Here is a 21,796-nt window from a genome sequence, read left to right as displayed (position 1 = left end):
GATTTTTATAAAGCCTTTTTGTTTTTATTGCACATCATAGAAAATGGACCACACTGTATTTAAAACAACGAGACATTCACAAGGATGTAGACACCCCAACTTTTCTTCCTTTCTGGCCGTCACTTGTGTTCCAGCCCACTCCAGAGGCCAGAGACAGCCTTACTACACACTGACAGAGCCAGTTGACAAACAACATGCGGATTCTGGGGCCTTCAGAGCTGTGCTGGGCCCTCCTGCACTGCCTAGTTTAGAGACTGCTGGTGACAAGGACAGGTGTCTGGGCCAGCCGAGGCCGGGTGGCACGAGAGGCTTGTGGATACCTGGTGTGCTAGTGGAGGCTGTCACTGGAAGAGAAGGCAGGGCAGGGGCAAGCTGGCCCTGGGCATCCGTCTCAGGATGGGGACACTGTGTGTCTGAAGAACCCCGCCTGCTGCCCTCTGAAGCACCCGGGGGCATGGCGGGGTTAAAGGGAGACAGACAGCGGGCACCAACAGAGGGAAGGGCCATGGGTGCCACGCTCTGAACACGACCCCAGGAAATGGAGTTGGGAACAGCCGACCCAGCGCGGTGCCGTGGCCCCTCTCATGGGGAAAGGATGCGGTCCCCAGACCCAGAAAGGGCCATGGAGGCCTGGCTCGCTGCCGGCGGCTGCGGAGCCTCACAGGCCGCTGACGGCTTGTGATGCGGAGGGATGGACCGGCCTGGCGGCTCGGCCCCTCTTCTTGCCCACCGGCTGCCGCCTCTTCCTGTGGAGCCTCTCCTTCCGGGCCGCGGCGGTGGTGAAGGTGATGCAGTGAGCGTCCAGGAAGTCCAGCAGCTTCTGGGTGGCCACACGGATGCCGTGCTGCTTCAGCTCGGCCTGCAGCTCGGCCAGCTCGAAGGGCTGGTACAGCAGGACCTTGCGGTAGAGGGCCGGCCTGGAGCGGATGTAGTGCCTCACGGCCTCCTCCGTGGCTGCTGCGGGCACGGCCGCCTGGGACGCACTGCCCTCCTCCTCACCCTCGTCGTCCTCTGCAGACTCAAAGGCCGCTCCAAACTCACAGGAAGAAGAGCTGAAAGGGACGAGAAACACCCTGTGACACTTGTCCTCCCCAGCACCTGAGACCAAGAGCCCCTCTGATGGAAGGAGTGCAGGTGTCCCCTGCAGAGCCTGACCCCAGCATGGATGGCCTCCCCGGGAGGCGGGAAGCTCCAGGCTGCCGTGCTCCCCGCCCCCCAGCCACCTGCCTGAGCAGGCTCCGACCCTTGGCCATAGTCCACTGCCAGCAGCCAGAGAGCATCCTGTGCGGTGAGGACACAGGAGCTCCAGAGGTCTGCTTAGGAGGCCCACAGGGGATGGCCCTTCACCCCAATGGTGTCTCCCAGTTCCAATCCAGAAGACAGTGGGATTTCTTGGCATTAGGCCTGGCTTATGCCAAATCCCAGACCCGGGGTCAGGGCACCTACGAAGCCCCTGGCCCTGTCCTCCATCCCATTACCTTAGTGAGCTACAGGAGCTGTCACTGCCGTCCATGGAGGAGGCCACTGATTCCTGGGAGGCGGGGAGCTGGGCGTCCCCATCAGGGTCTGGAGGCCCCTCCCTGACCGGTGAGGAGCTCATGGGAGGGATGCTTCCACCAGGCTGTTTCTTCTGATGTTGGGGGCCCTTGGTCTTAGTGGAGCCCTTGGACCTTTGGGGAAGAGGGCCTGAAGTGGCCTCCAGTCGGGCACGGCCAGTGGCCCTGGGAGCCTTGGAGGTCTTGCTGGCGTGGGTCTGGCTGTGCAGAGCCTGCGGGGGCTCCTGGGAGGACTGGCTCTCGTTCTCCGAGTCGGACTCCAGAGTCTGGTGAGTGTACTGGAATATCTCCTTCAGCTTTAGGACCATCTGGCGTTTGGGTAGAGGGCGGACCCCAAACCTGAATGGGAAAACAGGTGAACTTCAGCACAGAGCAAACAGTTCTCCGCAAATTAATGGCTTTGTGTAAATGAAATCTTAAAATGCCTGACTTTTGTGAGCACATTCTGCATTGCCAACTGAGAATACTCCAGAAGGGCCAGACCCAGGTTCAGTGACGATGGCAGTGATAACACTTCTGGGGCCCAAGGTGAAGGGCGCACTGATTGGGATGACAGTTTTCGTGTTCTTCTAAAAAATGGGGTCTCTATTAAGACTGTTAAGGCAAGGGCCATGTCCGTCCACAGGCCCATGCAGATCTACCAACCGAGGGGCAGCTGGGTCTCATCTCTCAGCGTCTCAGGGTAACCTGTAGTCTGGGGAACAGTGTGTGGAGAGCCAGCAGTCACAAAGGCTCCCATCACCCTGCAGCTCCTGCTACCAGAGCCCCATCGCTGGTCTCCAACTCCCAGCCTCGCCAAGCCCTGACCCGTACAGGGGGGCGGGGACCGCTCCAGAGCAGGTCTGAAGACCAGCACTCACCTATCCAGTTCTTTCTTCAGTACCGGAGTCTCCATGATGGAGTACCTTGGCATGGGTGTTATGGGCACTTTCGGGGGCAAGTTCTTCCGATTAGCACCTTCTGGGTAAAACAAAAGAAACATGTTTCAGCACAGGGGACCTGGATTTACCTCTTCTGGGCTCAGCAGCAGCACCAAGACAAAGAGTGTTTTTGAAGAAAGCCCAGCCACCATGCTGCTGCACCCCTTCCCCGCTGGACGCCGGCCCTGTCTTCCCGCTGGAAAGCATCACGCAGCACGTGACTAGGGCCACAGCGTTGTGCAGTGCGAACAGGGCAGGAAGCAGACTCGTGGCTGCCAGGGGCTGGGGGGACGAGGCACAGGACTGACTGCTGATGGGTGCGGGAACATGTTCTGGGACTAGCACTGATGGCTGCAAAACATCGTTGAGGTAACTGTGCAGTCTGGCTTGTTTTGTGACTGCCATCTGTCACCCTGCGCTGCTGTGACACCACTGACTACACTCCACCCCATGACTTACTCATTCCCTAACTGGAAGCCTGTACCTCCCCGTGCAGGACATTGTCCACGGACTAAAAACCACGGAACTGTACACTTTAAAGGGTGGACATCATGGTACGTGCATAATAGCTCAGTAAAGCTGTTGTTTTAAAAAGAAATCAGTGTTTGAAAGGCAAATGGAACAACGTAGGAATATATGGACTTTGGTTTTTATCCTTTTTATGAGCATGCAGCCCTTGGGAGACTCCAGTGGAAATAGGGTATCTCCTGAGAAAATCACAAAATTCTTTATATAATTCTTTATATAATTTGAGAAATTTGCCACCTCCTGGAAGCCCACCTCGAGTTCAGACTAATAAGGTCCCTGCTCTGAAGTCTGGTTCTCACAACACCACCAGGGAACTGGCCAGAATGCAAATTCTGGTCTCCACTCTGGGGTGAAGCTCTCCAGACAGTTCTGATCCCCACTCAAGGCCGAGAGTGCCGGTCAGTCATGCCCAGCTGGTCTCGGATTTGGGGAGGAAATGGAACACCAGGTCACGTACACGTCCTCTGCCCATAGGCTGCTTTGCACAACCCTGCCCCTTCCCGGCCCTCCCAGCATCTGCCTGACAGGGGACCAGGCGTGGGCAGCAGCTCCTCAAGGGGCTGACCCTGGGGGCTCTGACTCTCCCCTGTGACTGACATGAGCTGGGAAACTGCACCCCTCCATGGGCTTGGAGGGGTAGACGATAAAGGACCGAGGTTCACAGCCAACCCCCAACCCTCGCCACGTCTGGGGTTGTTTTAATCAGGATGGAAATTCACCTAAAATTTTAAAGTGCACAATTCAGAGGCACTTAGTACATTCACAAACTCTGATTCACTGCACCCACCACCTCCAGCTCCGAAGCAACCTCATCGCCCCCAGAGGAGGTTCCGCACCCCACACACCCCCAGTTCTCCTCTGTACCCCACCCCCCGTCTTGGCAGCTGCTTGTCTACATTCCATCTCCACAGATGCGCTCGCTCTGGACATTTCAGATAAACGCAGTTGCGTGCTGGGGGGCTCTCACCGAGCACCTGTTTCCGAGGCTCATCCACAAGGTGACCCAGGTCAGCGCTGGTTCAGTGCCCTCGAGTGGGGTCCACAGATGGGGGCTTTTAACAGGGGCCCGAGGAGTCATGGGACCCGGCTAAGCAGCAGGTCTGAGAGCAAGCCCCTCCTCCCTTCTCAAGAGAGGGGTGGGGTGAGGCTCGCCGCAGCCCAGCAGGCCCCGCAGCCCCGCCACCCCACACTGTCTCCACTGCCCCCTCCAGCCCCTCCATGTAAAGCAGTGTAACCACGACCCTCCCACTACTCACTTGGTGTCTCCAGCGCTTCTGAGTTCTGAGCAGCAACATCAGCGCTCGGTGTCTGGGCTGGAGGAAGCAGCTCTGGAGACTTCTGGTCCTCTCCATCCCAGTCGTCCCACAGAGCGGAGTTCAGAAAGCTCGGTCTGCAGCTCCCAGGTGAGCTGGTCCGAGGGGACTTCTCTTGAGACTTTCTCCGGCCAGCGCAGCTTCCGCGGGCAGGGGCGGTGGCCGGGAGGGCTGGGGAGTGGCAGCCACTGCCCTCTAGGGCCTCCCGGGCCTTACCGCCCGGACTGCCAGGGCTCAGGGGGCCGGTCCGCTCGAGGTTCAGGCGGTCAATGGGAATCGGTGAGAGGGGCTCCACGTGCCAGTGGCACTCATCCACCGGTATAGGAGGGTCGCCGTCCAGCAGGGGGCTGCTGTTTGCCCGCTGCGAGGCTGCCTCCTGCTCATCCTCGCTGTCCTCCACCTCCACCACCTCGCTGGCGATGGCCTGACTCAGCAGGCCGGGCCCCGGAGGGCAGTGCTTCTGGGACTGCCTGGTGAGATTGGCGAGGCCGACGGAGACGGGACAGGGAGCTGGAGAGCCGTGCTGGTGGCGCCCGGGGTGGGGCCTCCTAGAAGGGTTCTGGCTGTCGGGGCTGCCTGCATAGGTGGGGACCAGGCATGATGATGACATCTGGGGGGTGATGACCGAAGACTTACTTGCAGCTTTGGGCCCACCCCTGTTTTCTAATGGGGCCCAGGGCTTGACCTGAGCCATGTGGTCCACCGAAGCCCTGGACCTGAGGCCTGTTACCTGCGTCTGCGAGGAGGAGTCCCGGCTTCTGCTGGCCAATGGCGTGGCGGGCACGAGCCATGAGGTATCCGTGGTGCTGTCCTCCTCGGGGCTGCTCTTGGGGTCACATGACAGCCGAGGGGTCCCTCTGCCCCCCACAGAACCCCGGTTCCCTGCTGGCCTCTCCTCCCCGCCCTGCAGGGAAGCCTCTCTTCTCACTGGGCTTTGGAGAATTTCCTGATCTGCATCGACATCGATGACAGAAAATAGCTCAGAAGACTTGGGGCTTACTTCTAGAACATTCCTTCCTTCCAGGGGACCATTAAAACCTGACTTTATTTTGCTTTGTTCTAGCTCCAGTTCTTCATCTGAATCCAATAAAAGAATAATCTCATCTTCTCCGTTCTTGCTGGATGGAGCGTTCTGAGATCTGGAGCTCAAACAGGCAGGTTTTGACTGCGTTAGGTCGATGGATGGAGACTTCTCTGGGGAAGTCAGCAACTCTTTATTTCTGCATTCCAACAAGGAACCACGGTCCTCACCCTTCTGGAGGCCTGGATCTTGAAGTATCGTGAGGAGGCTCCTGCTCCTCCTCCGCTTTGCTGGGGAGTCCTGGGAGGTCACCCAGGAAGCTCTGCCCTGCGGCTGGGGCCCTGGCGAGGGTGACTCGCCCCTGAGACAAGGACGAGGGTGTGACGGGCCGGGACTCTGGCCTCCAGGGGGCTGTGACAGGCACGGGCTCCACGGGGGTGTCTGCCGGGGAGCAGGGGCACAGGGGCTCCCCGTCCTCGGTCCCAAGACCATACCATTGGCTTCCTGGAGATGGCTCACGATCTGGGACAGCCCACGGCATCTTCTGGGAGTTGATGAGCACGGCCGGGCCTCAGGAGCATCAGCTGAGCACCAGAACCTGCCTTCCTTTCTCCCTTCCCTGCAGCCCCCAGAAGGGGGAGGGGAGCCAGAACGACCCAGTGCTTCCTCTGGGGCCCCTGCTTTCTCCTCATCCACACACTGGCCCTGGAGTGGCGGGGGCGTGGACTGTCTCATGCTTCTCTGTGTGGCTGGGGCGTCTCCTCTTTCCTGACCAGATGATTCCATTTGTTCTGCATTTTCTGACTGTTCGCTGATCTGGTCACTTGCTAGGATTTGAGCAGACACTGGACCATTGTCCCCAGTCTGGTCAGCTTCTTCCTTAATCTCTGGAGCTCCTTCCCCCTGGTGCAGCTTTCGTTGAGTGGCTGCAAATTCATAAATTTCTTCCATTTCTGCTTCATTCACTTTTTCTCTGTCTTCTTCAAGGCTCTCAGATTTCAACAAAGCCTCCGCTTCTTCCTCCTCATCTACCCACACAGACCTCAAGAGTTCTTGGAAGTTCTCCGCGCGGCTTTCACAATCCTTGTCTTCCTTCTGCTTCCACGGTCCGTCCTCCGAATCACTCACGTCAGGCACTTGTTCGCACAGAAGAACAAGCTCGCTAACCCCAAACCTGCAACAGGAAATGCCGCGCATCAGTGCCCCGCGAGGCAGCAGCCAGGCGCCCAGTGCTGGTGAGGACCGGGGTGCGAGTCCTCACAGGGACGACAGCCAGGCCTTGGCCCGGGCCTTCCCTGCGCCCTTGCAGCGACGGTGCCCGTGCACAGCCGGCAACACCCCAGGCCACAGAGCTCAAGAAGAGACTTGTGGACCTTCAGGGCAGGGTTCGCTAACTCTACTGCCCAAACACAAAGGGGTGTGTCACACCGAGTGGACGGTGACAGGAATCGTGCTGCAGAGCTGGTGAGTCTGCTGCCCTGGGAGGCCCCGAGAGCTCAGAGACTGATGCAAACCCCAGACACCAGATCAGCCCCGGTCAGCCGGGGCCAGCAGTGCACCAGCCTGCTGCCTTCTTGAAGGCTCCCTGGTCTGACGGCACACTCAGGGCCCGGAAGGCCACGCTGATCCCTTCCCAGGAGTGCAGCTGAGGGGCGACAGGGCCGAGCGCGAGCACAGGGACTGAGGCCCTTAGCCCTGTCAAGAGCTAGAACAGCTCACTTTGCTGAGCCACCTGCCGCCTCTCCCAACACGGCGTGGATGAGCTGAGAGCCTGCACACCCCCAGGAGCTACACAGGCATTATGCTCTGTTCACACTCCTGTTCCCGGGGACCTGGGAAAGAACAGCCACCATTCAGCTTCTGTGGCCAAACGACCAAGGAGTGGCAGCGTCTGGGGAGCTAAGAGCCATGTGACCCGGCAGAGGCCGTCCTCAGCCAGCGCTGGGCTCACCTGCCAGTGTCTGTTCTGGCCAGACTACCAGTCACTACATCCTGGGCAGGGTCACCACCGAGCATACACCTGGGGTTAACAGGTCCTGGAAGGACTCAGCCCTGAGCCTCCTGCAGGCCATCAACCTGCTCTTTGGTTAATGTCAGACACCAGAGGTAAACGGGAAAAGCCAACGGACCTGTGGGCCAGAGCGCGGAGGTCAGGAGCCAGCTGGGGAGGCAAGCCGGGGTCCGCGGTGTAGAGGTAGTGCAGGAGCGCGCGGATGGCCTCGGTGCTCACGTCACTCAGCAGCACACGCTGGCTCCGCGGGTCACCGTCCTCCACAACGAAGAAGCCTTCGCTGTTCACCTGGGAACAAAGTCCAGTACAGAAGGGTTACGACCTCCCAGACAGGACGTGGGGCCACACAGAGGGCCTGGGTGGCTCCGTGCGTCCCCACACCTCCATGCAGCCCGTCCCCAGCACTGGCACTGGCCAGTGTTGCGCCCATCTGCTGGTCAAGAACTCCGGTCAGGCCCTAACACTTCTCGGCTGGCAAAGTCAGACTTTGATAGAGGTTCAAGCACCCAACTGGTCCCCTCTCGACAGACACATCAGAGGCACGAGGCCTCTCTGGGAGAGACCGGCAGTGGTTTACTCAATTCCTACAGCACGCATTCAAGTCTCATGGGTGTTGGCACAGGTCAGCACAGAAATGTCTGCCAGCAGGTCAATCAGGACTTCATAATTATGGAAACAGAGGAAAACTGGACAGGTCTGGGGAAGATGGTTTATTCAACCGATCAAGCAATATGAGGCTCTCCAATTCTCAGCTCATCTCCTTACACCGCTTCCTAGCCTCAACCATGTCTCTCCACCGAAGCAGGTGCACTGAGAGGAGGGAGGGAGGTGGGTGTAAGTGTGCGGGGCGCGGAGGGGAACGAAGGGGGCAGGAGGCCGGAGGTGCGGTGCGGAAGCCCTGGGAGCGGGAGGGAGGAGGGGCGGGGACCGTACTCACATACTGCATGAGAAGGGGGCATCGGGCATACAGCACGAACTTGTGGGCGTAAAGCACGTCCCCGCGGTCCGTCTGAAGCTGGACGTCACTCAGCTGTGGGTTATCGACCATGGCTCTGAGGTCGGCCAGCAGCAAACCGAGGGTGAGCTGGAGGGAGGGAGCAGATGGGTCTCACAGCAAGTTCCCCGACTTCAGGAGTGCCTTGGGCTCCTGTCTGCGGGGCTCCCATGCGGGTCCCCCTTCTGTTGCCCTGAGGCTCTCAGCAGTACATGCTAGTACAACACTAGCTTCTTTCTCAAATTCCATTCCAACGAGTTCCCTGGCTGGACACAGGGCGGAGGGAGGAGACAAGGAATTGGACGCAGCAGTGCTCAGCACTTCCCAAGCACCGTGTGTGGCCCCGACGTGACAGGCAGGGACCCTGAGCCCAGACCATTCAGGTACCCGGCTGAGAGGAGCCTCAGTCCTTCTCTGACTACGTGCTTTGGTCATCAGGTAGACCTTGGGGTAAGTGTTTGGCTGATACTAATCTACTAAGAGAATGACATCCATTCTAAGGAATGGATGGATCCAACCGAGTGTCACTTACACAGAATGTGAACTCTCAGTTGGAGACCAGCCAGGACCTGCATGTCCTGAACAAACGGATGAAACTCTGGGGGCACGAGGCCCCCTCATAGAGCAACAGGGGTCCCTGCAGGCTCTGAGGACAAAGCAGGTTCCCAGGGCTTGGCTACTGAGGTACCCCGAGAGTTCAAGGACAAAAGGGATAGAAGACTCATGGCAGAGCCCTAGAGGGGGACAGGAGGCTCATGTGGGCTCTCGCCTGGCTTAGCTCAGCTGCTGAGCGGGCAGCATACTCGTGCGAGGCTCTGGGGGCCGGGTGGGAGCTCCCTACACAGAGCAGAGGATGCGCTGCGGTGGCCAGGATCCCAGCGTGGGGAGCAGGGCCGGGCCGCGCAGCGCTCGGTGAGGAGACCCGGAGCTTACCGAAGCGTGGCTGCCCCTGTCCAGGGGCTTCTCCTCAGGTGGCAGGACAAACCCAGTCGGTGGAAGGCCGGTAGGCGACATATCCATCCCTGAGAGAAGGAGTGACAGGTTAAGAGAACATCACCTCCCAGCAGTGTCTGTCTCCGGGAAGGGGCATCAGGTATCGGTTGGCTGACTCCAGCGGTGCCCCAGACCAGCGCCACAGACTGGCGGCCCAGACCGGCGCCTCAGACATGCTCTTTACCCGAAGGCTTCTTCATTGCGAGCGAACCACCGAGTTTTGCTGCACAGCCCCAGAGATACACAGGTAGTAAAAGTGGACAGTCTGCACGATCACTGGCTCTGGGCAAGGGCTCTGTCGTCGGTTCAAGTTGGAGAAAACTGATGGACTCACCTGTACGACATCCATCTTTGAGGAGAAAAGGGAAAGCACTTATAGAGACTGCACTCTCCCCACCATATGAAGACAAGCCAGAGAACCTTGAATCTGAGCGACTGTCCCCAGGCTACAAGGTCATGGTCACAGCTGTGGGGAGGGAGGGCCAGGAGGGCAGTACTGGCCCAGGTGTCCCATCCAGGGTCTTACCTGTGGCCCCTCCTGAGCGTGCCGGGCCCCCACTGCAGGGCCACGGGGTGGCACTCAGCCCCTCTCTCGCCAGGTCCACAAGATCCTGCAAGGCCTGGTGCTCTCTCTGGCTGGCAGAGGGTGATAGGTTCCTGGGGCCATGGTCCACAGGCGGAGCGCTGGGGAGAGCGGGTGGCGTTTGCATCCCCAGCTCTGGCTGATCAGGCGGCAGCGTGGGCTCCTGGCTACAACCCTGGAAGAAGTCAGGAGGCTGAGTGACTGTGTGGCCATGGCTGCAGCCACCACACAAAAGTTCTGAGAGTGCCAGCCACAGCCCAGAGCAACCCTGGGAAGCTTCCTCCCGTCACCATCTCTCAGCAGGCTCCTCTGTCACGCTGGAGGCCATGTCTGTTCCATCTACAACTGCGGGGAAGTCCCAGAGGGTGCTGTCCCCTAATGTTATCTGAATGGCCTCAAGCATGCAGTGACTCCAGGCCTACCCGCAGCAGGCTCATCGGGCTCCTGGGCCGCACTGGGTGGATGACACCATCCCCCGGCGTGAGGCCCCAGAATGCGTGTCAAACACGCCCTCACACACTCCAGGAACAGGAGAGCCTCCTGTTTTTCCCAGGAGAGCCATCAGCTGCTGTACAGAGGAACATGCTTCAGCCGGCACGCCCAACTTCCCACCCTTCCTTCCTTTTTGGACTTTCTGTTGATGCCCAGGGCTGCCGTCCTGGCTGCTAGCCTCTGCCTGGAGCCACCTGTGTGCCTAGAGGGGAGGACCCACCTTCGCAGGCTGCTGGGGCACCATGGGAGGGACCAGGCTTGCGGTGTAGAAGTCTTCCAGAACCCAGGCCCCAGTCAGGGCGCTGCCCTCCCACAAAAAGTTCTGCTTTCCCCCAGGTGACTGCAGATGCCGTCCGGCCTTCTCCCGCTCTTCCTTCAGGATCCTGCTCGCGGGCAGTGGCGGCGTGCTGGACAGCTCCATCTCCTCTGCGAAGAGCTGGGCCACTCGGTCCTCTGTCTGCCTCCCTCTGGTCTCCAGGTCCTGGACTAACAATGGGGGAGGGCATACAAGTGCTTTCCTCTTACGACTCTTCTTTTCTGAAGGTAAACAGAAGCATAGGGTCAGTGACAGAGCTGCCACACACCCTGAGCCCCGGTGGTGGCAGAGCCGGGGGCCACACCTACCTGCCCCCAGTCTTATCCTCTCGGAGAAAGCGCTTTCCAGTCTGAGCACCGAGGGCACAGCATTCCGCTCCATCTCAGACCGGGACAGAGCCATGGCCACCAGCAGGTCCTCGGACGGCACCTCGGGCTCGTTGACCTTCCATTTCTTCTGTGGCTCCTTCCTCTTGGGGGCTCCCTTCCGCTTCAGACCTCCAATGTGATTGCTGAAGCTTAAAAGGCAGCCAAACAGAAAAGTCAGTGAGGCCAGAGGTCTGAGCACTTCCTGTTCTGAGGGTGTCCTCAGTGGAGGGGAGAGGCCTGGACCCATTCTCCTTTATGGTGGGGAGAGAAAAGGCACAAACGTGGACCCATCAGAGGGAAAGACCACTCTAGGCGTTCACTGCGAGTCCCAAACAGCATCCTGTTGCCTCGTGTAACCTCACGATCCCAGGCCAAGTTCAGTGTGGTCCAGAGAGGGGAGGGTCTGGGTCCTTCCATGTGATGCTACCCTGCAAAGTTCCTGGCAGGTGCCCAAAGCTGTGAGTGGTCCTCGCACACCCCAGCTGTGGCCTAACCCTTCCGGTGGAGCTGCACTCAGTGGCTCTGAGTCAGCTTCCTGGGTTCCATCACCTTCTGCCTATCGACACTTCAGATGTCCCTCAGGCAGTCCTGCCCACTTTGGCCCTGACAGGATCCCTTCCCCTCCTGCAGGGGCCTGTGGGCATTGCTTCTGCCCAAGGCTCGAAGGAAAGGCCTCCCAGCTGCGACCACCACCAAGGTCAGCCGGCCCGGAGGTCAGCGTGTGGCAGCAGCTCCTTTGGGTTGGAGGTGTGCTTAGTTAGAGGAGCTTCCAGCTGGGGAACCTAGACTGCCTGGTGAACCCCAACAGGCTGAGCAAGAAATAGGAGGGCAAAAGTGAGAGAGAAACTGGGAGCCCAACCCAGCTGTGGGGGTGCTCTGGGAAGCACCCTGTACAGACTCATGCTGTTCCTGGGCCCAGGACGGCTCCAGAATCTCAGGCATCGCTCAGGAGATCTAAACAAGCCCTACTTCAGCTCAGCTTCCTGGGAAGCCCACCTGATGACCACTGCCTCCCAGAAGGCCAGGAGCTGTGCCAGCATCTGACTGCCCCAGAGCTCCATGCATCCCAGGCGTGGCCTTCGGGCAGAGGCAGTGCAAAGCCTCGGACCCACACATCTTGTTTCTCATGCCAGGTACTGAAGAAGCTATGCTTCATCTGAGTAGGTGGTTCTCATCCAGTCCTGGCAAAAGGCAACCCATGGTTTAAAGAGCATCTGTGCCAGGAACTTTGGGCTTCCAGGTCCGAGATGCTAGTGCTGATGTGCTACGAGACAGACAGGCTCACCAGCAAGAATCTGCCTTGGCCCACCTGACTCCTGCCACAGGCCTGGCTCAAATGCCCATAACCTGCGTGCAAGGCAGAGGCCAGGACAAACAGAGCCAGCACCCTTGGCCTTCCCTTTGCTCTTGACAGCTGTCAAAGGATAGAAATCTCAAACCTACAGAAGTTCGGGGTCTGCACCAGCTTGTCCCCGTAACGTGGCGTCCACAGCGCCGGGGTGCGTACAGAGGGGAATGGAGCTGCTTGTGTGCCTGTGATTTGCTCGCCAAGGACCTGCTCCTGGCAACGGAGCAAGTAGGCCTCCTATTGAAACACCTGAGAATTTAATTCATGTACGTTTAAAAAAAAGGAAAAAAAAAAAGGCCTGTGTTTCTGTCTTACCAACTCTGTGAATTATGCTGAGTCCTCTTCTGTGGATGGGAGACACGGGCCGCATGGGGGCAGAAGCCATGGCATGCCACACAGGAATGGGTGAATGGACACGGTCAAGTGCGTTACCAGATTCCTCCCCACTCCAGAGGACACCGGTAGGACCGCGAGAATGGGACAATCTTGGGAAGGTCCTCAGGAAACCAGGCCAACCAGTCCTTTTCTGCGCGCGCACACAAGGACCAGTTGAAAGCCCTCAGGGTGCAGAATGTGTTGCCTCCTCAGTCCCGGCAGAGACTGTGCCTGATTTCCTTCTCAAATGTGTCATTTCCAGAAGCAGGAAGGTTTTAGGGCTCTATGGTTCTCTAACACCACAAAAGGCTTTCAAAATAAAAAAACAGAGTATTCTGATTTTCCTCCTTTCCATGTGGCTCACCTCGACGCCGGTGTGCCACTGGCCTCGTCAGGCTCAGCTGTCTGCAGCCGCACGGCCTGGAGCAGGAGCTGGGGGCCGATGTCCATCTTCACCGCGCACTGCTTCAAGTGGCTCATTCTGCTCTTCGGGCTGAGAAAGGGCTTGCCACAAATTGGGCATTCGGGGATCTGAGGTGTGGAGGGTGTCAGTGCCTTTTCAGCTTCATCCAAGCACCTGGAGGAAGACAGTCAATACAGGAGAACCCTCTCCCTGGTGAGGTGCGTCCATGTCAGAATGGACAGGCCGTGGGCCCAAGCCTGTTCTCCCGGAGCCAGCTCCTCCACGCAGCCTGCCATTGGCCTCCAAACCCTCAATTTTGCTTCTGCTAGAGAAGCTGGCTGACGGGAACAAGGACATATCTGACAATGGCAACCCCTCTCCAGAGTCTGTACCCCGAGGAAGTGAGAGCAGTACGAGAAACACACGGTCGTGCCGCTCTACGCCCGCATCCGAAAGGCAGAAACTACACGCACGGCAGCGGGCGAGTAAGACATGGTCTCCCCGTCAGACAGGCTTTCTCAGCCGTAGAAAGGAATGAAACTCTGACCTATGCCCCAACCCGGCTGAACCTCGAAAACACTGTGCTGAGGAAAGGGAGGCAGACACCAAAGGCGACGTGCATGTGATTCCACGGACAACCCGAGCAGACAAATCCGCGGACGGGACACCAGTGGCAGCCTGGGGCTGGTGGAGGGGAGGGAAAACGAGCACGCACGGGGACAGGGTTTCTCGTGGGGGTAATGAAAATACTCTAAAATGGACATTGGTAATGGCTGCACAGAGGGGATATTCTGTGAATATAATCAATAAAAGCCATTGAGTTGTTAACTTTAAGAGGATGAACTGTGTACTACGGGACTTCTCTCTCAATAGCATGCCGTTTGGAAAACCAGTAAGGACAGGATGACACCAAAGTGCTATGGTCACGGTCAGGTGTCCCAAGAGTCCCACCATAGATTCCCCTGGGTCTGTCACACCCACGGGAGAGGTGACCCCAGAGCGGTGACAGTTAAGCTGCTCCTACCGGTTCACGTGCTGTTCCCTTCGTGTCAAATTCATGGCTGAGAGGTTCTTTTGACAGATCTGGCAGAAGAACAAGCCCGTCTCCTCCAGGTCAGCCTCCTGAGCCGATGCTCGCTGCTCCCCAAACTCCTGCTGCAGGGCCAAGGCCACTGCAGCATCGCTCTCGGTGGCGGGAAGCCTGGGCCCAGGCCCTGTGAGGAGGCACAGTCTGTGAGGACGGGCTGCCCCTCAGAGCTCCGCAGCGCCTGTCAGAGTGCAGGGACAGCAGAGGCAGCGCAGAGAGAGCAGACCAGCTCCACTCTGCCTCCTGCAGGTATCGTCCGGGGAGACATAAACAGGGCTCCCGGGGCATAATTCTCAGACTCTAGCACGCCTAAGAATCCCCGGGAAGCTTGTTAAAATGCAGCTTCGCATCCCTGCGGTCTAGGTGGAGCCTCCCGAGACTCCCCACAGGCCAGGAGATGCTGCTGGTGCAGGACCACTGTTTGAGTACCAGCTCCTGAAGAGCCTGCTGTTCCTTTTTCCCACTTCTGCTGAAGTCATCTATCTCAGGCGTGCCAGGCTCCTATCCCAGTAAGTCTAGGTTTTCTCCTCAAAGCTCAGCCTTTCCTACTGCTACGACCCTTCCTAAGCTCGCCCATCCTAGAAGAACCAGGTCAAAGCGAAATGTCTTTCTCTCTTAAAATGCAGAGTCTCCTTCCTAGCATCAGACAAAAGGATGGACTGACCGACTCTGGCCTGGAGACCAGCCCCAGAGTGGCAGGGCCCACTGCCAAATCTGATTTTGCTGGAGCTGACCCTAGGCACTCACAGGGGGATTTGGAGAATTTCATAAATCCCCAGTTCTTGAATATTCCTGTGGCCTGTCACAGGAATGAGGCCAGAAAGGATCACACTTCATTTTGGTGCCCAGTTTTAAACAACGACAAAGACATGGCTTCTCTGTCCTAAGCACTAAGCGTTCCTGGGTATGCCATGAAAATCTATGGGAACAGCTGAGTCATGTGTAGGGCAAAAGCTCGTGTCGCGGCTGAGCAACTCTGACACACCCTATCGGTGCTGCCGGGACTGATGCCACAGCAGCTGTCCCGTCACTGCCTGGGTGGTCCTCCTCGGTGCCCCAGGATGCAAACATGCTACTAGGAGACTACATACTTGTTAGCCTTTGGGCCGTCAACAGTCTCTGCCCGTTTCTTGCCCTTTTGTATATTTTCACCAACGAAGAGGGCTTATGTCGTTTAGGGGGTAAAGCTCAGAACCAGGGATCTGACGTGCCTCTGGGGCAGTACAATGGGCCGCGCACAGCAGCTACACCCACGGCACCGCGCTGTCTTCACATGGGGCCGCCCGGCCATCCGGTCCACTCGCCGGTGATACAATCAGAGGCTACAGGAAGTGGCTATGTGACCCCACAAGGAGACAATCAAACAAATCTAGAAAATGGGACATTTAGACAGTTGTCCCAGACTCTTCTGAAAGTTGGTATCATGAAAAAAAAAAGACAAGGGGATTGTTCTAGAGTCTAGACTTGAAGAGTCTACTGAACTGTGGCATATGCAGTGTGTGAGACTTGGCTTTCTGGCGGATCCTTGCTCAGAAAAAAAGAAACCAGCTCTAAAGCTGTCCTTGGGACAAGTGGGGAAATGTTGCTAAGAACTGGACACTAGGCGACGTTATGGAATCAGGCGAGACAAGAGCACCATGATCATGTAGATCATCTGTGGGGGGAAGCGCCATCCTGTCTGGCACTTACTTTTGAATGGTACAGAGGAATCATACACATTTAAAGATCTAGAAAATATATGGTAAAGTGTTAACAATCCTAACGTACAGGTTGAGGGTATGGGGGTTCGTTGGGAGTATTTCTTTTTGATCTTTCTGTGAGAAATTTCATAATAAAAAGAGGAAAACATACCTTGTCAAAGAAGCTAAGTGAGAAACGACCCAAGGGACCCTTCACTCTCTGGCTAGACACAGTGAAGTGCCCAAAGTACAGTGCCAGGCACAGCACTGACCCCCACCAGCAACTCAAGGAATACGCGTTCTTTCCCGGCCCCCCTTCTGCAGAGTTCGAACCCATCCCGGACGGGAATATACAAAACTCCCATCATACCATTCCCCGCCGTCATCTCCTCCGGAGGGCCCACTGGGGCATTTTCTGCCAGTGCAGCCTGCAGACAGCACCCTTCCGAAGCGCGCAGCAAACGCTCGGGGTCTGGTCTCTTGAACTGCTGCATTCGCTGGAGGACCAGCTCTGCTGTCCGGGGTTTGGAGGGACTCGGAGCCATCACTGTCAGACAGGAAGGAGCCGGCTGGGAGCTGCTGTCCGGAGAAGCCTCTGGCAAAGAGGGAAACATTGACAGGCATCTGTTCTAGCTGGAGAAACAAAGCCCCTTCCATCAGATACAGGTTGGACCCAAGTTTCAAGGGGTCCTTTACCAACTAGTTTAGGTTTAACTCCCAAGTGTGAGTAGGACTGATTATCAGTAACCTTACCATTGGCAGTAATACAAACAGACCTGTTGGAAATACCCATGACAGGATCGGGCATGGGGAGTGACTGCTAATAAGCACAGCGTTTCTTTGTGGGGTGAAGAAATGTTCTACAGTGAGCCCATGGTAATGCTTACGCAGTTCTGCGAGTACACTAAAACCACTGAACTGCCCGCTTTAGAAGGGCACATAGAACATGAATTCTTTCTATAAAGTTGTTATTGAAGAAATATTAACGACAAACATTTTTATCTTCCTAGGTCATAAGTTCTCCTCTAACTTGGTGTCCGCAGTTGGGTTCTGGTGAGGCTTCGTAAAGCCCGTGGCAGGTTTATGTGAGTTTCGCAGGTGTGCGTGGGGGTGCGGTTTCTGGAGGAATCATGCGTAGCTTTCACTGCTCCCAAGGGGCCTGAAGGACCAATGATGTTTCAGTAACACGCCTTATGACAGTCTCTGCGAGCTCATTCTTCACCACTATTCCACTGAGAGATCATGCTGACCGCACTAGTAAAAAACACCAGTTAAGATCAGGAAGTGAAGGTGAGAAGTATTTAGAAACAGAACACAGGCGCCCAAAGATCCTGTGCAAGGCTGGTTCTCGGTTCTGCTTGAACAATGTATGTTAAACACACGGTTCGGTACACCAAGGGCAGCAGGTAAGGAACCTGCTTCAAGCAAACAAAGGAAAAGAAAAGAACAAAGGTGTTCGGAGGAGAAAGGAAGGACCTGAAGGTTCTCCCGGGCGTTCCACCTATCTGGCAGCTTCCCACTGCCTTCAAGCAGCTTTGCTGGGCCACACCACTGCCAGTTACCCGCCTGGAAGGAATTCAAGACAATGAGAGAAGCAGCATTATTTTCAGCTCATGTGACCTGTGTCAAATGCATAATGTAAACCTTCATAGGAAACTCTAATAGGGCAGAGGGCCCCAAACATAATCATGTAGAAAATTCACATAAAGGTTCTATTTTGTACGACCCCTGTTTAAAACAGGAATTGGTCAACTCTGGTCCTCAGGGGGCTGCCTGTTTTTTGTTAACAAAGTTTGGTTGAAACACAGCCCATCTGTTTGCTGACAGATTGTCTGGGGAGTTGAGAAGTTGCAAACAGAGACCAGGGCTGCAAAGCCCAAATAATTTACCGTCTGGCCCTTTTCACAAAGTTTTCTGACCCCTGGTTTAAAACAATACAGTCCCCTCTGGTTTCCTCTCTGGAAACATCCTCGCAGGTGTTTTGGCCCAGTTACCTGTCTGGGTGCTCTGCACACCCTCCTGGAGCGCAGCAGAGGCAAGCACACTTCCCCCTCCATTCTCAGGGGGAGCGGGTTCACTCCTCTGCCACTCGGGTGCCCCTTGCTTTTTAGTCCTTGGGGCCTGGCTGCCAGAACGAGTCTTCTTCTCCCTGGGGCCTTGAAGGGCTTTGTCCTTGGTGGCAGTTGGTTTGGTCCTTTTCGGTTTGCTTATCTGAGTGCTGCTGGAGGTCTTTTGTGTCTTCCTTTCCCCTGACACTTCCTTGGTGACATTCTTTTTCACCCTTTGGAGAAAGCTGGCGCAGAGTTCCTTAAAATCATCGTCTGACTCATCCATCATCTGACCAGCCTGAAGGCCTGCAGGGGGTCGTCAGAGGCGTGAGGTCTCTCTGGGGGTCTGGGAACGAGCCTGGCAGCGTCTCCTTCAGACTAGCAGCTCCATTATGGCTCCCCTCTGCTTCTCACTAGGACACCTGCAGAGCTTACACAACTGAGCAAAAAGTAGTGTTTTCCCCTCCATAAAGATCCAAAATGCCTTTCTTCAAATTGCATCCCTGTTAAACAGCACGTTTGAAGTTCACATCTGAGAGCTTTTCTTGTCCAGCGGAGGCCTCTGCGATAGGATACATATGAACTCCATGCTCAAGTGATACTCCAAGACCTCCACAGTGATGAAGCACACTGGTTCGTTTAATGTCACATCTGTAGAAAACCAAACACATCTAAATGTAATGAGACAGACACTGCATTTTATGCCATTTCTTCCAGGAAGGTACAAGAGGATGTAGAGCATGGGCAATGTACTCAGAATAACATTATCTGTGTCAAATAGGACAGCCTGGTGAACACAAACTCATGGTCTTACAGGATATCACAACACAACACAGGGGGAGGGATCTAAACACCCATCAAAGAAAGAACATGAGTATCTTGAAAGAATGTTGTTTTTACTGAAATCTGGGGAATGAATCCCATGAAAGGTGAGTCACCGCAGAAACCAGATGATGGCCAAATGGAGAAAAACTCTTTCTTAGGCCCTGTCAACAGGCAACTTAATGTGCAGAGGGAGGGAGGCAGCCAAGGGAGAGAATACACATGTGAATGGTTGGGAGGAAACAAGACGGGAGCACAGGAGGCTCCTCCATCACTTATGTGAGCAATGTTGCCAAACCAAAAAGGGTTTGGCTCTCCAAACTCAGGTGACCGGAATGGTGACCACTGCAAAACCTTGGTCTTACGGGCATGATTATTTACACTGGCACGGTTTAGCGGGATTCAAAAACCAAAACTGAATGACCCAGTGACAGAAAAGTGCAATCTCCTCCATGGGAGTAGCCCAACTAATCACCTATTTTTCCTGTGCCGGGCAGACAGGCGTACCTGCAACCTACTCCACATGGCCGGCCCACCCTCCTCTTCCGTGTCACCTCCTTAGAGAAGCTTCCCCTCATCCTTTATCCAAGGGGACCCTCTCCACTCCCATTACTTTCCATCATCACAATTGTACTTATCACCAATTACAGTCATTTGTAATAACATTTATTGAATGCGCACAGTATGCCAGTATGGGTCTAATTGCTTTACAAGTCTAGCTCATGTGACCCTTATGACAATCCTCTTCCATGGACTCTACTGTCATCCCTTCACAGCAAGGAGTCAGGCACAAGAATGAGGAACTGGCTCAACTTGACACCACTTTTGAAGTGGCAGGGCTGGGATCAAATCCAAGCGGGTGGTTCTAGGGCATTGGCCCCTACATTTTTATCCAGTTACTATCTGTTCCCTACTAAGCTCAAAACTTGAGGGCACAGACTCATCTATTTTACTCCATATTCTCTTTGGCTGATTAGACACCTGATTTAAAAAAAAAAAAAAAAAAAAAAAAGCTCGACATTTGTTCCATCACTCAACCGCAAAGACTTTGGTACAATGAGAGAGACGGCTGCAGGGATCGGTGTCCGGGCGCCTCAATCGAGCCCGTGGGACGTGAGGAGCTAGTGCAGATTCCACCATCCACACCCCGCGGAGTCTCCACAGGGCTTGTGACGTTAGTCCGACAACAGCCCACCTCCTGTACGTGCTCGCTCAGTATTTGCCAAAGGAATCTGCAAGTTTCCGGAGGGCTGGGGACTTGCGTCTACGCCATCCGGCACCCGCGGCTCGCAGCAGGCGCCGAATCAATGAGTGGGCAGCGCGGGGTGGACCCTCCCGCTCCCCCCGACCCGGTGACACACCGCAAGCGGCCGGAGGGGCTCGGCCTGGGGGAGGGCTGCCAAGGACTCAGGCTACGAAGCCAGGCAGCGACTTCCGATCGCCAGCCTGACCCCCGGGGCCGTGACCCGCTGGGTACCCAATCCCCTCCTCACCATTCCTCCCTCCAGGCGGCCCCAGCCCCCTCCACCCGAGCGCTGCTCCTGCCTCTCTCCACCGCGGGCGAGAAGGGCTCTTCTCCGTCACCCCCGACAGCGAGAACAGCCCCAGGTGACTGGACCTCCTCTCCCGACTGCAGATTCCCAGCCCTAAAGCCCGACTCCTCCTACCTCCGGCGCCGCCGAGGCACCGTCTCAACGGAGAGCCTCGCGCCTACGCATGCGCCAACCGGCGTCCCCGCCCCTAACTCCCGGCGAAGGACAGCGCCCGCGCAGGCGCGGAGCGGCCCGAGCGGCCCGCTTCCCGTCGTCCTCTGCGATCTAGGCGCGCAGCTGAGAGCGTTTCCGGACCGCTCGAGGTGGCGCGCGGCTGAGGGCTGTGCTCGAGGCTGTGGTGGCCTCAGGTGTTCGCGGCGCCCTGCGGAGTCTGTGAAATGCTAAGGACCAGGCAAAGTAAGTTGAGGGCCCCGCCGCAGTATTTAGTTGCAGTTTGGGTCCCCTACGGTGCCCACAGGAAATGTTTGCGGAGGGAGGGACGACCCCTCGGAGCGCACGTGTGGAGGGAGGGTCTGGGAGACGCGCCGAGCGCGGTAGGTCGGGGCGGGACAACCTCTTGGCCGAGGTGGTAGCGGGCGTACGGAGGCCGGAAGGCCGGGGGGCGGGGGCGGGGGCCGCGTGAGGGAGCAGAGGGCCGCTGTCGGGGCTGGCGTGTGTGCGCGGTCACGTGTCGCCGGAGGGCTTAGCTGCGGCCTCCAGTTTGAGGATCTTGTGGCTGCGGGCGGTGGCGCTGGGGATCTTGGAGCCCCGGCCCGCGGGCGCTCGGGAGACGTCGGCGCACGTGCGGAAGGACCTGTGGACGCCAGACTGGAGGCCGGGGGAGCCCTTGGGAGAACGCGGGAACCCTCAGGGGAAGTGAGCGTGGTCCCGGGTGGACGTTGGGCAAGTACGCAGGCGTTCGTGTTGACGTTCGCAGCTTCCGGGCCGAGCGTCCGCAGTGCGGTGTGGGTCCGTGCACTGAGACTGCGAGCGCGGGAGGAGCCGCAGCTGTGGGAGCACGAGAATACCTTTAGGTGGGTTTGTTTCCGAGACGGAACACTGTAGGATTCACTCCTTAAAAGTGTACAATTCGGGGGCGTCTGGGTGGCTCAGTGGGTTAAGCCGCTGCCTTCAGCTCGGGTCATGATCTCAGGGTCCTGGGATCGAGTCCCGCATCGGGCTCTCTGCTCAGCGGGGATCCTGCTTCCTCCTCTCTCTCTCTCTGCCTGCCTCTCTGCCTACTTGTGATCGCTGTCAAATAAATAAATAAAATCTTAAAGCAGCTGCCTTTGGCTCAGGTCATGATCCCAGCATCCTGGGATCGAGTCCCACATCGGGCTCCTTGCTGGGCTGGGAGCCTGCTTCTCCCTCTGCCTCTGCCTGCCATTCTGTCTGCCTGTGCTCGCT

At 56.9% G+C, this 21,796-nt stretch overlaps 1 protein-coding gene across 1 annotated transcript; it reads right to left on the bottom strand.

Annotated features, from left to right (window-relative positions):
* On the bottom strand, positions 1-18,354 carry SLX4 (SLX4 structure-specific endonuclease subunit; the record flags this gene model as incomplete). The annotated part of the gene is made up of 14 exons (XM_059415890.1): positions 1-1,052; positions 1,479-1,895; positions 2,417-2,516; positions 4,261-6,512; positions 7,468-7,637; positions 8,287-8,433; positions 9,277-9,365; positions 9,863-10,094; positions 10,632-10,948; positions 11,036-11,244; positions 13,183-13,395; positions 14,246-14,435; positions 16,358-16,582; positions 17,982-18,354. Coding segments are annotated over 14 exons (5,328 nt in total), but the record flags the coding sequence as incomplete, so codon positions are not given.
* Between the last annotated feature and the right edge of the window lie 3,442 nt (positions 18,355-21,796).

The sequence above is a fragment of the Mustela nigripes genome, chromosome 11, assembly GCF_022355385.1.
Source record: "Mustela nigripes isolate SB6536 chromosome 11, MUSNIG.SB6536, whole genome shotgun sequence".
Lineage (NCBI taxonomy): Eukaryota > Metazoa > Chordata > Mammalia > Carnivora > Mustelidae > Mustela > Mustela nigripes.
Note: the sequence above shows the minus strand (reverse complement) of the source record. Positions and strands in the feature narration are given on the sequence as shown.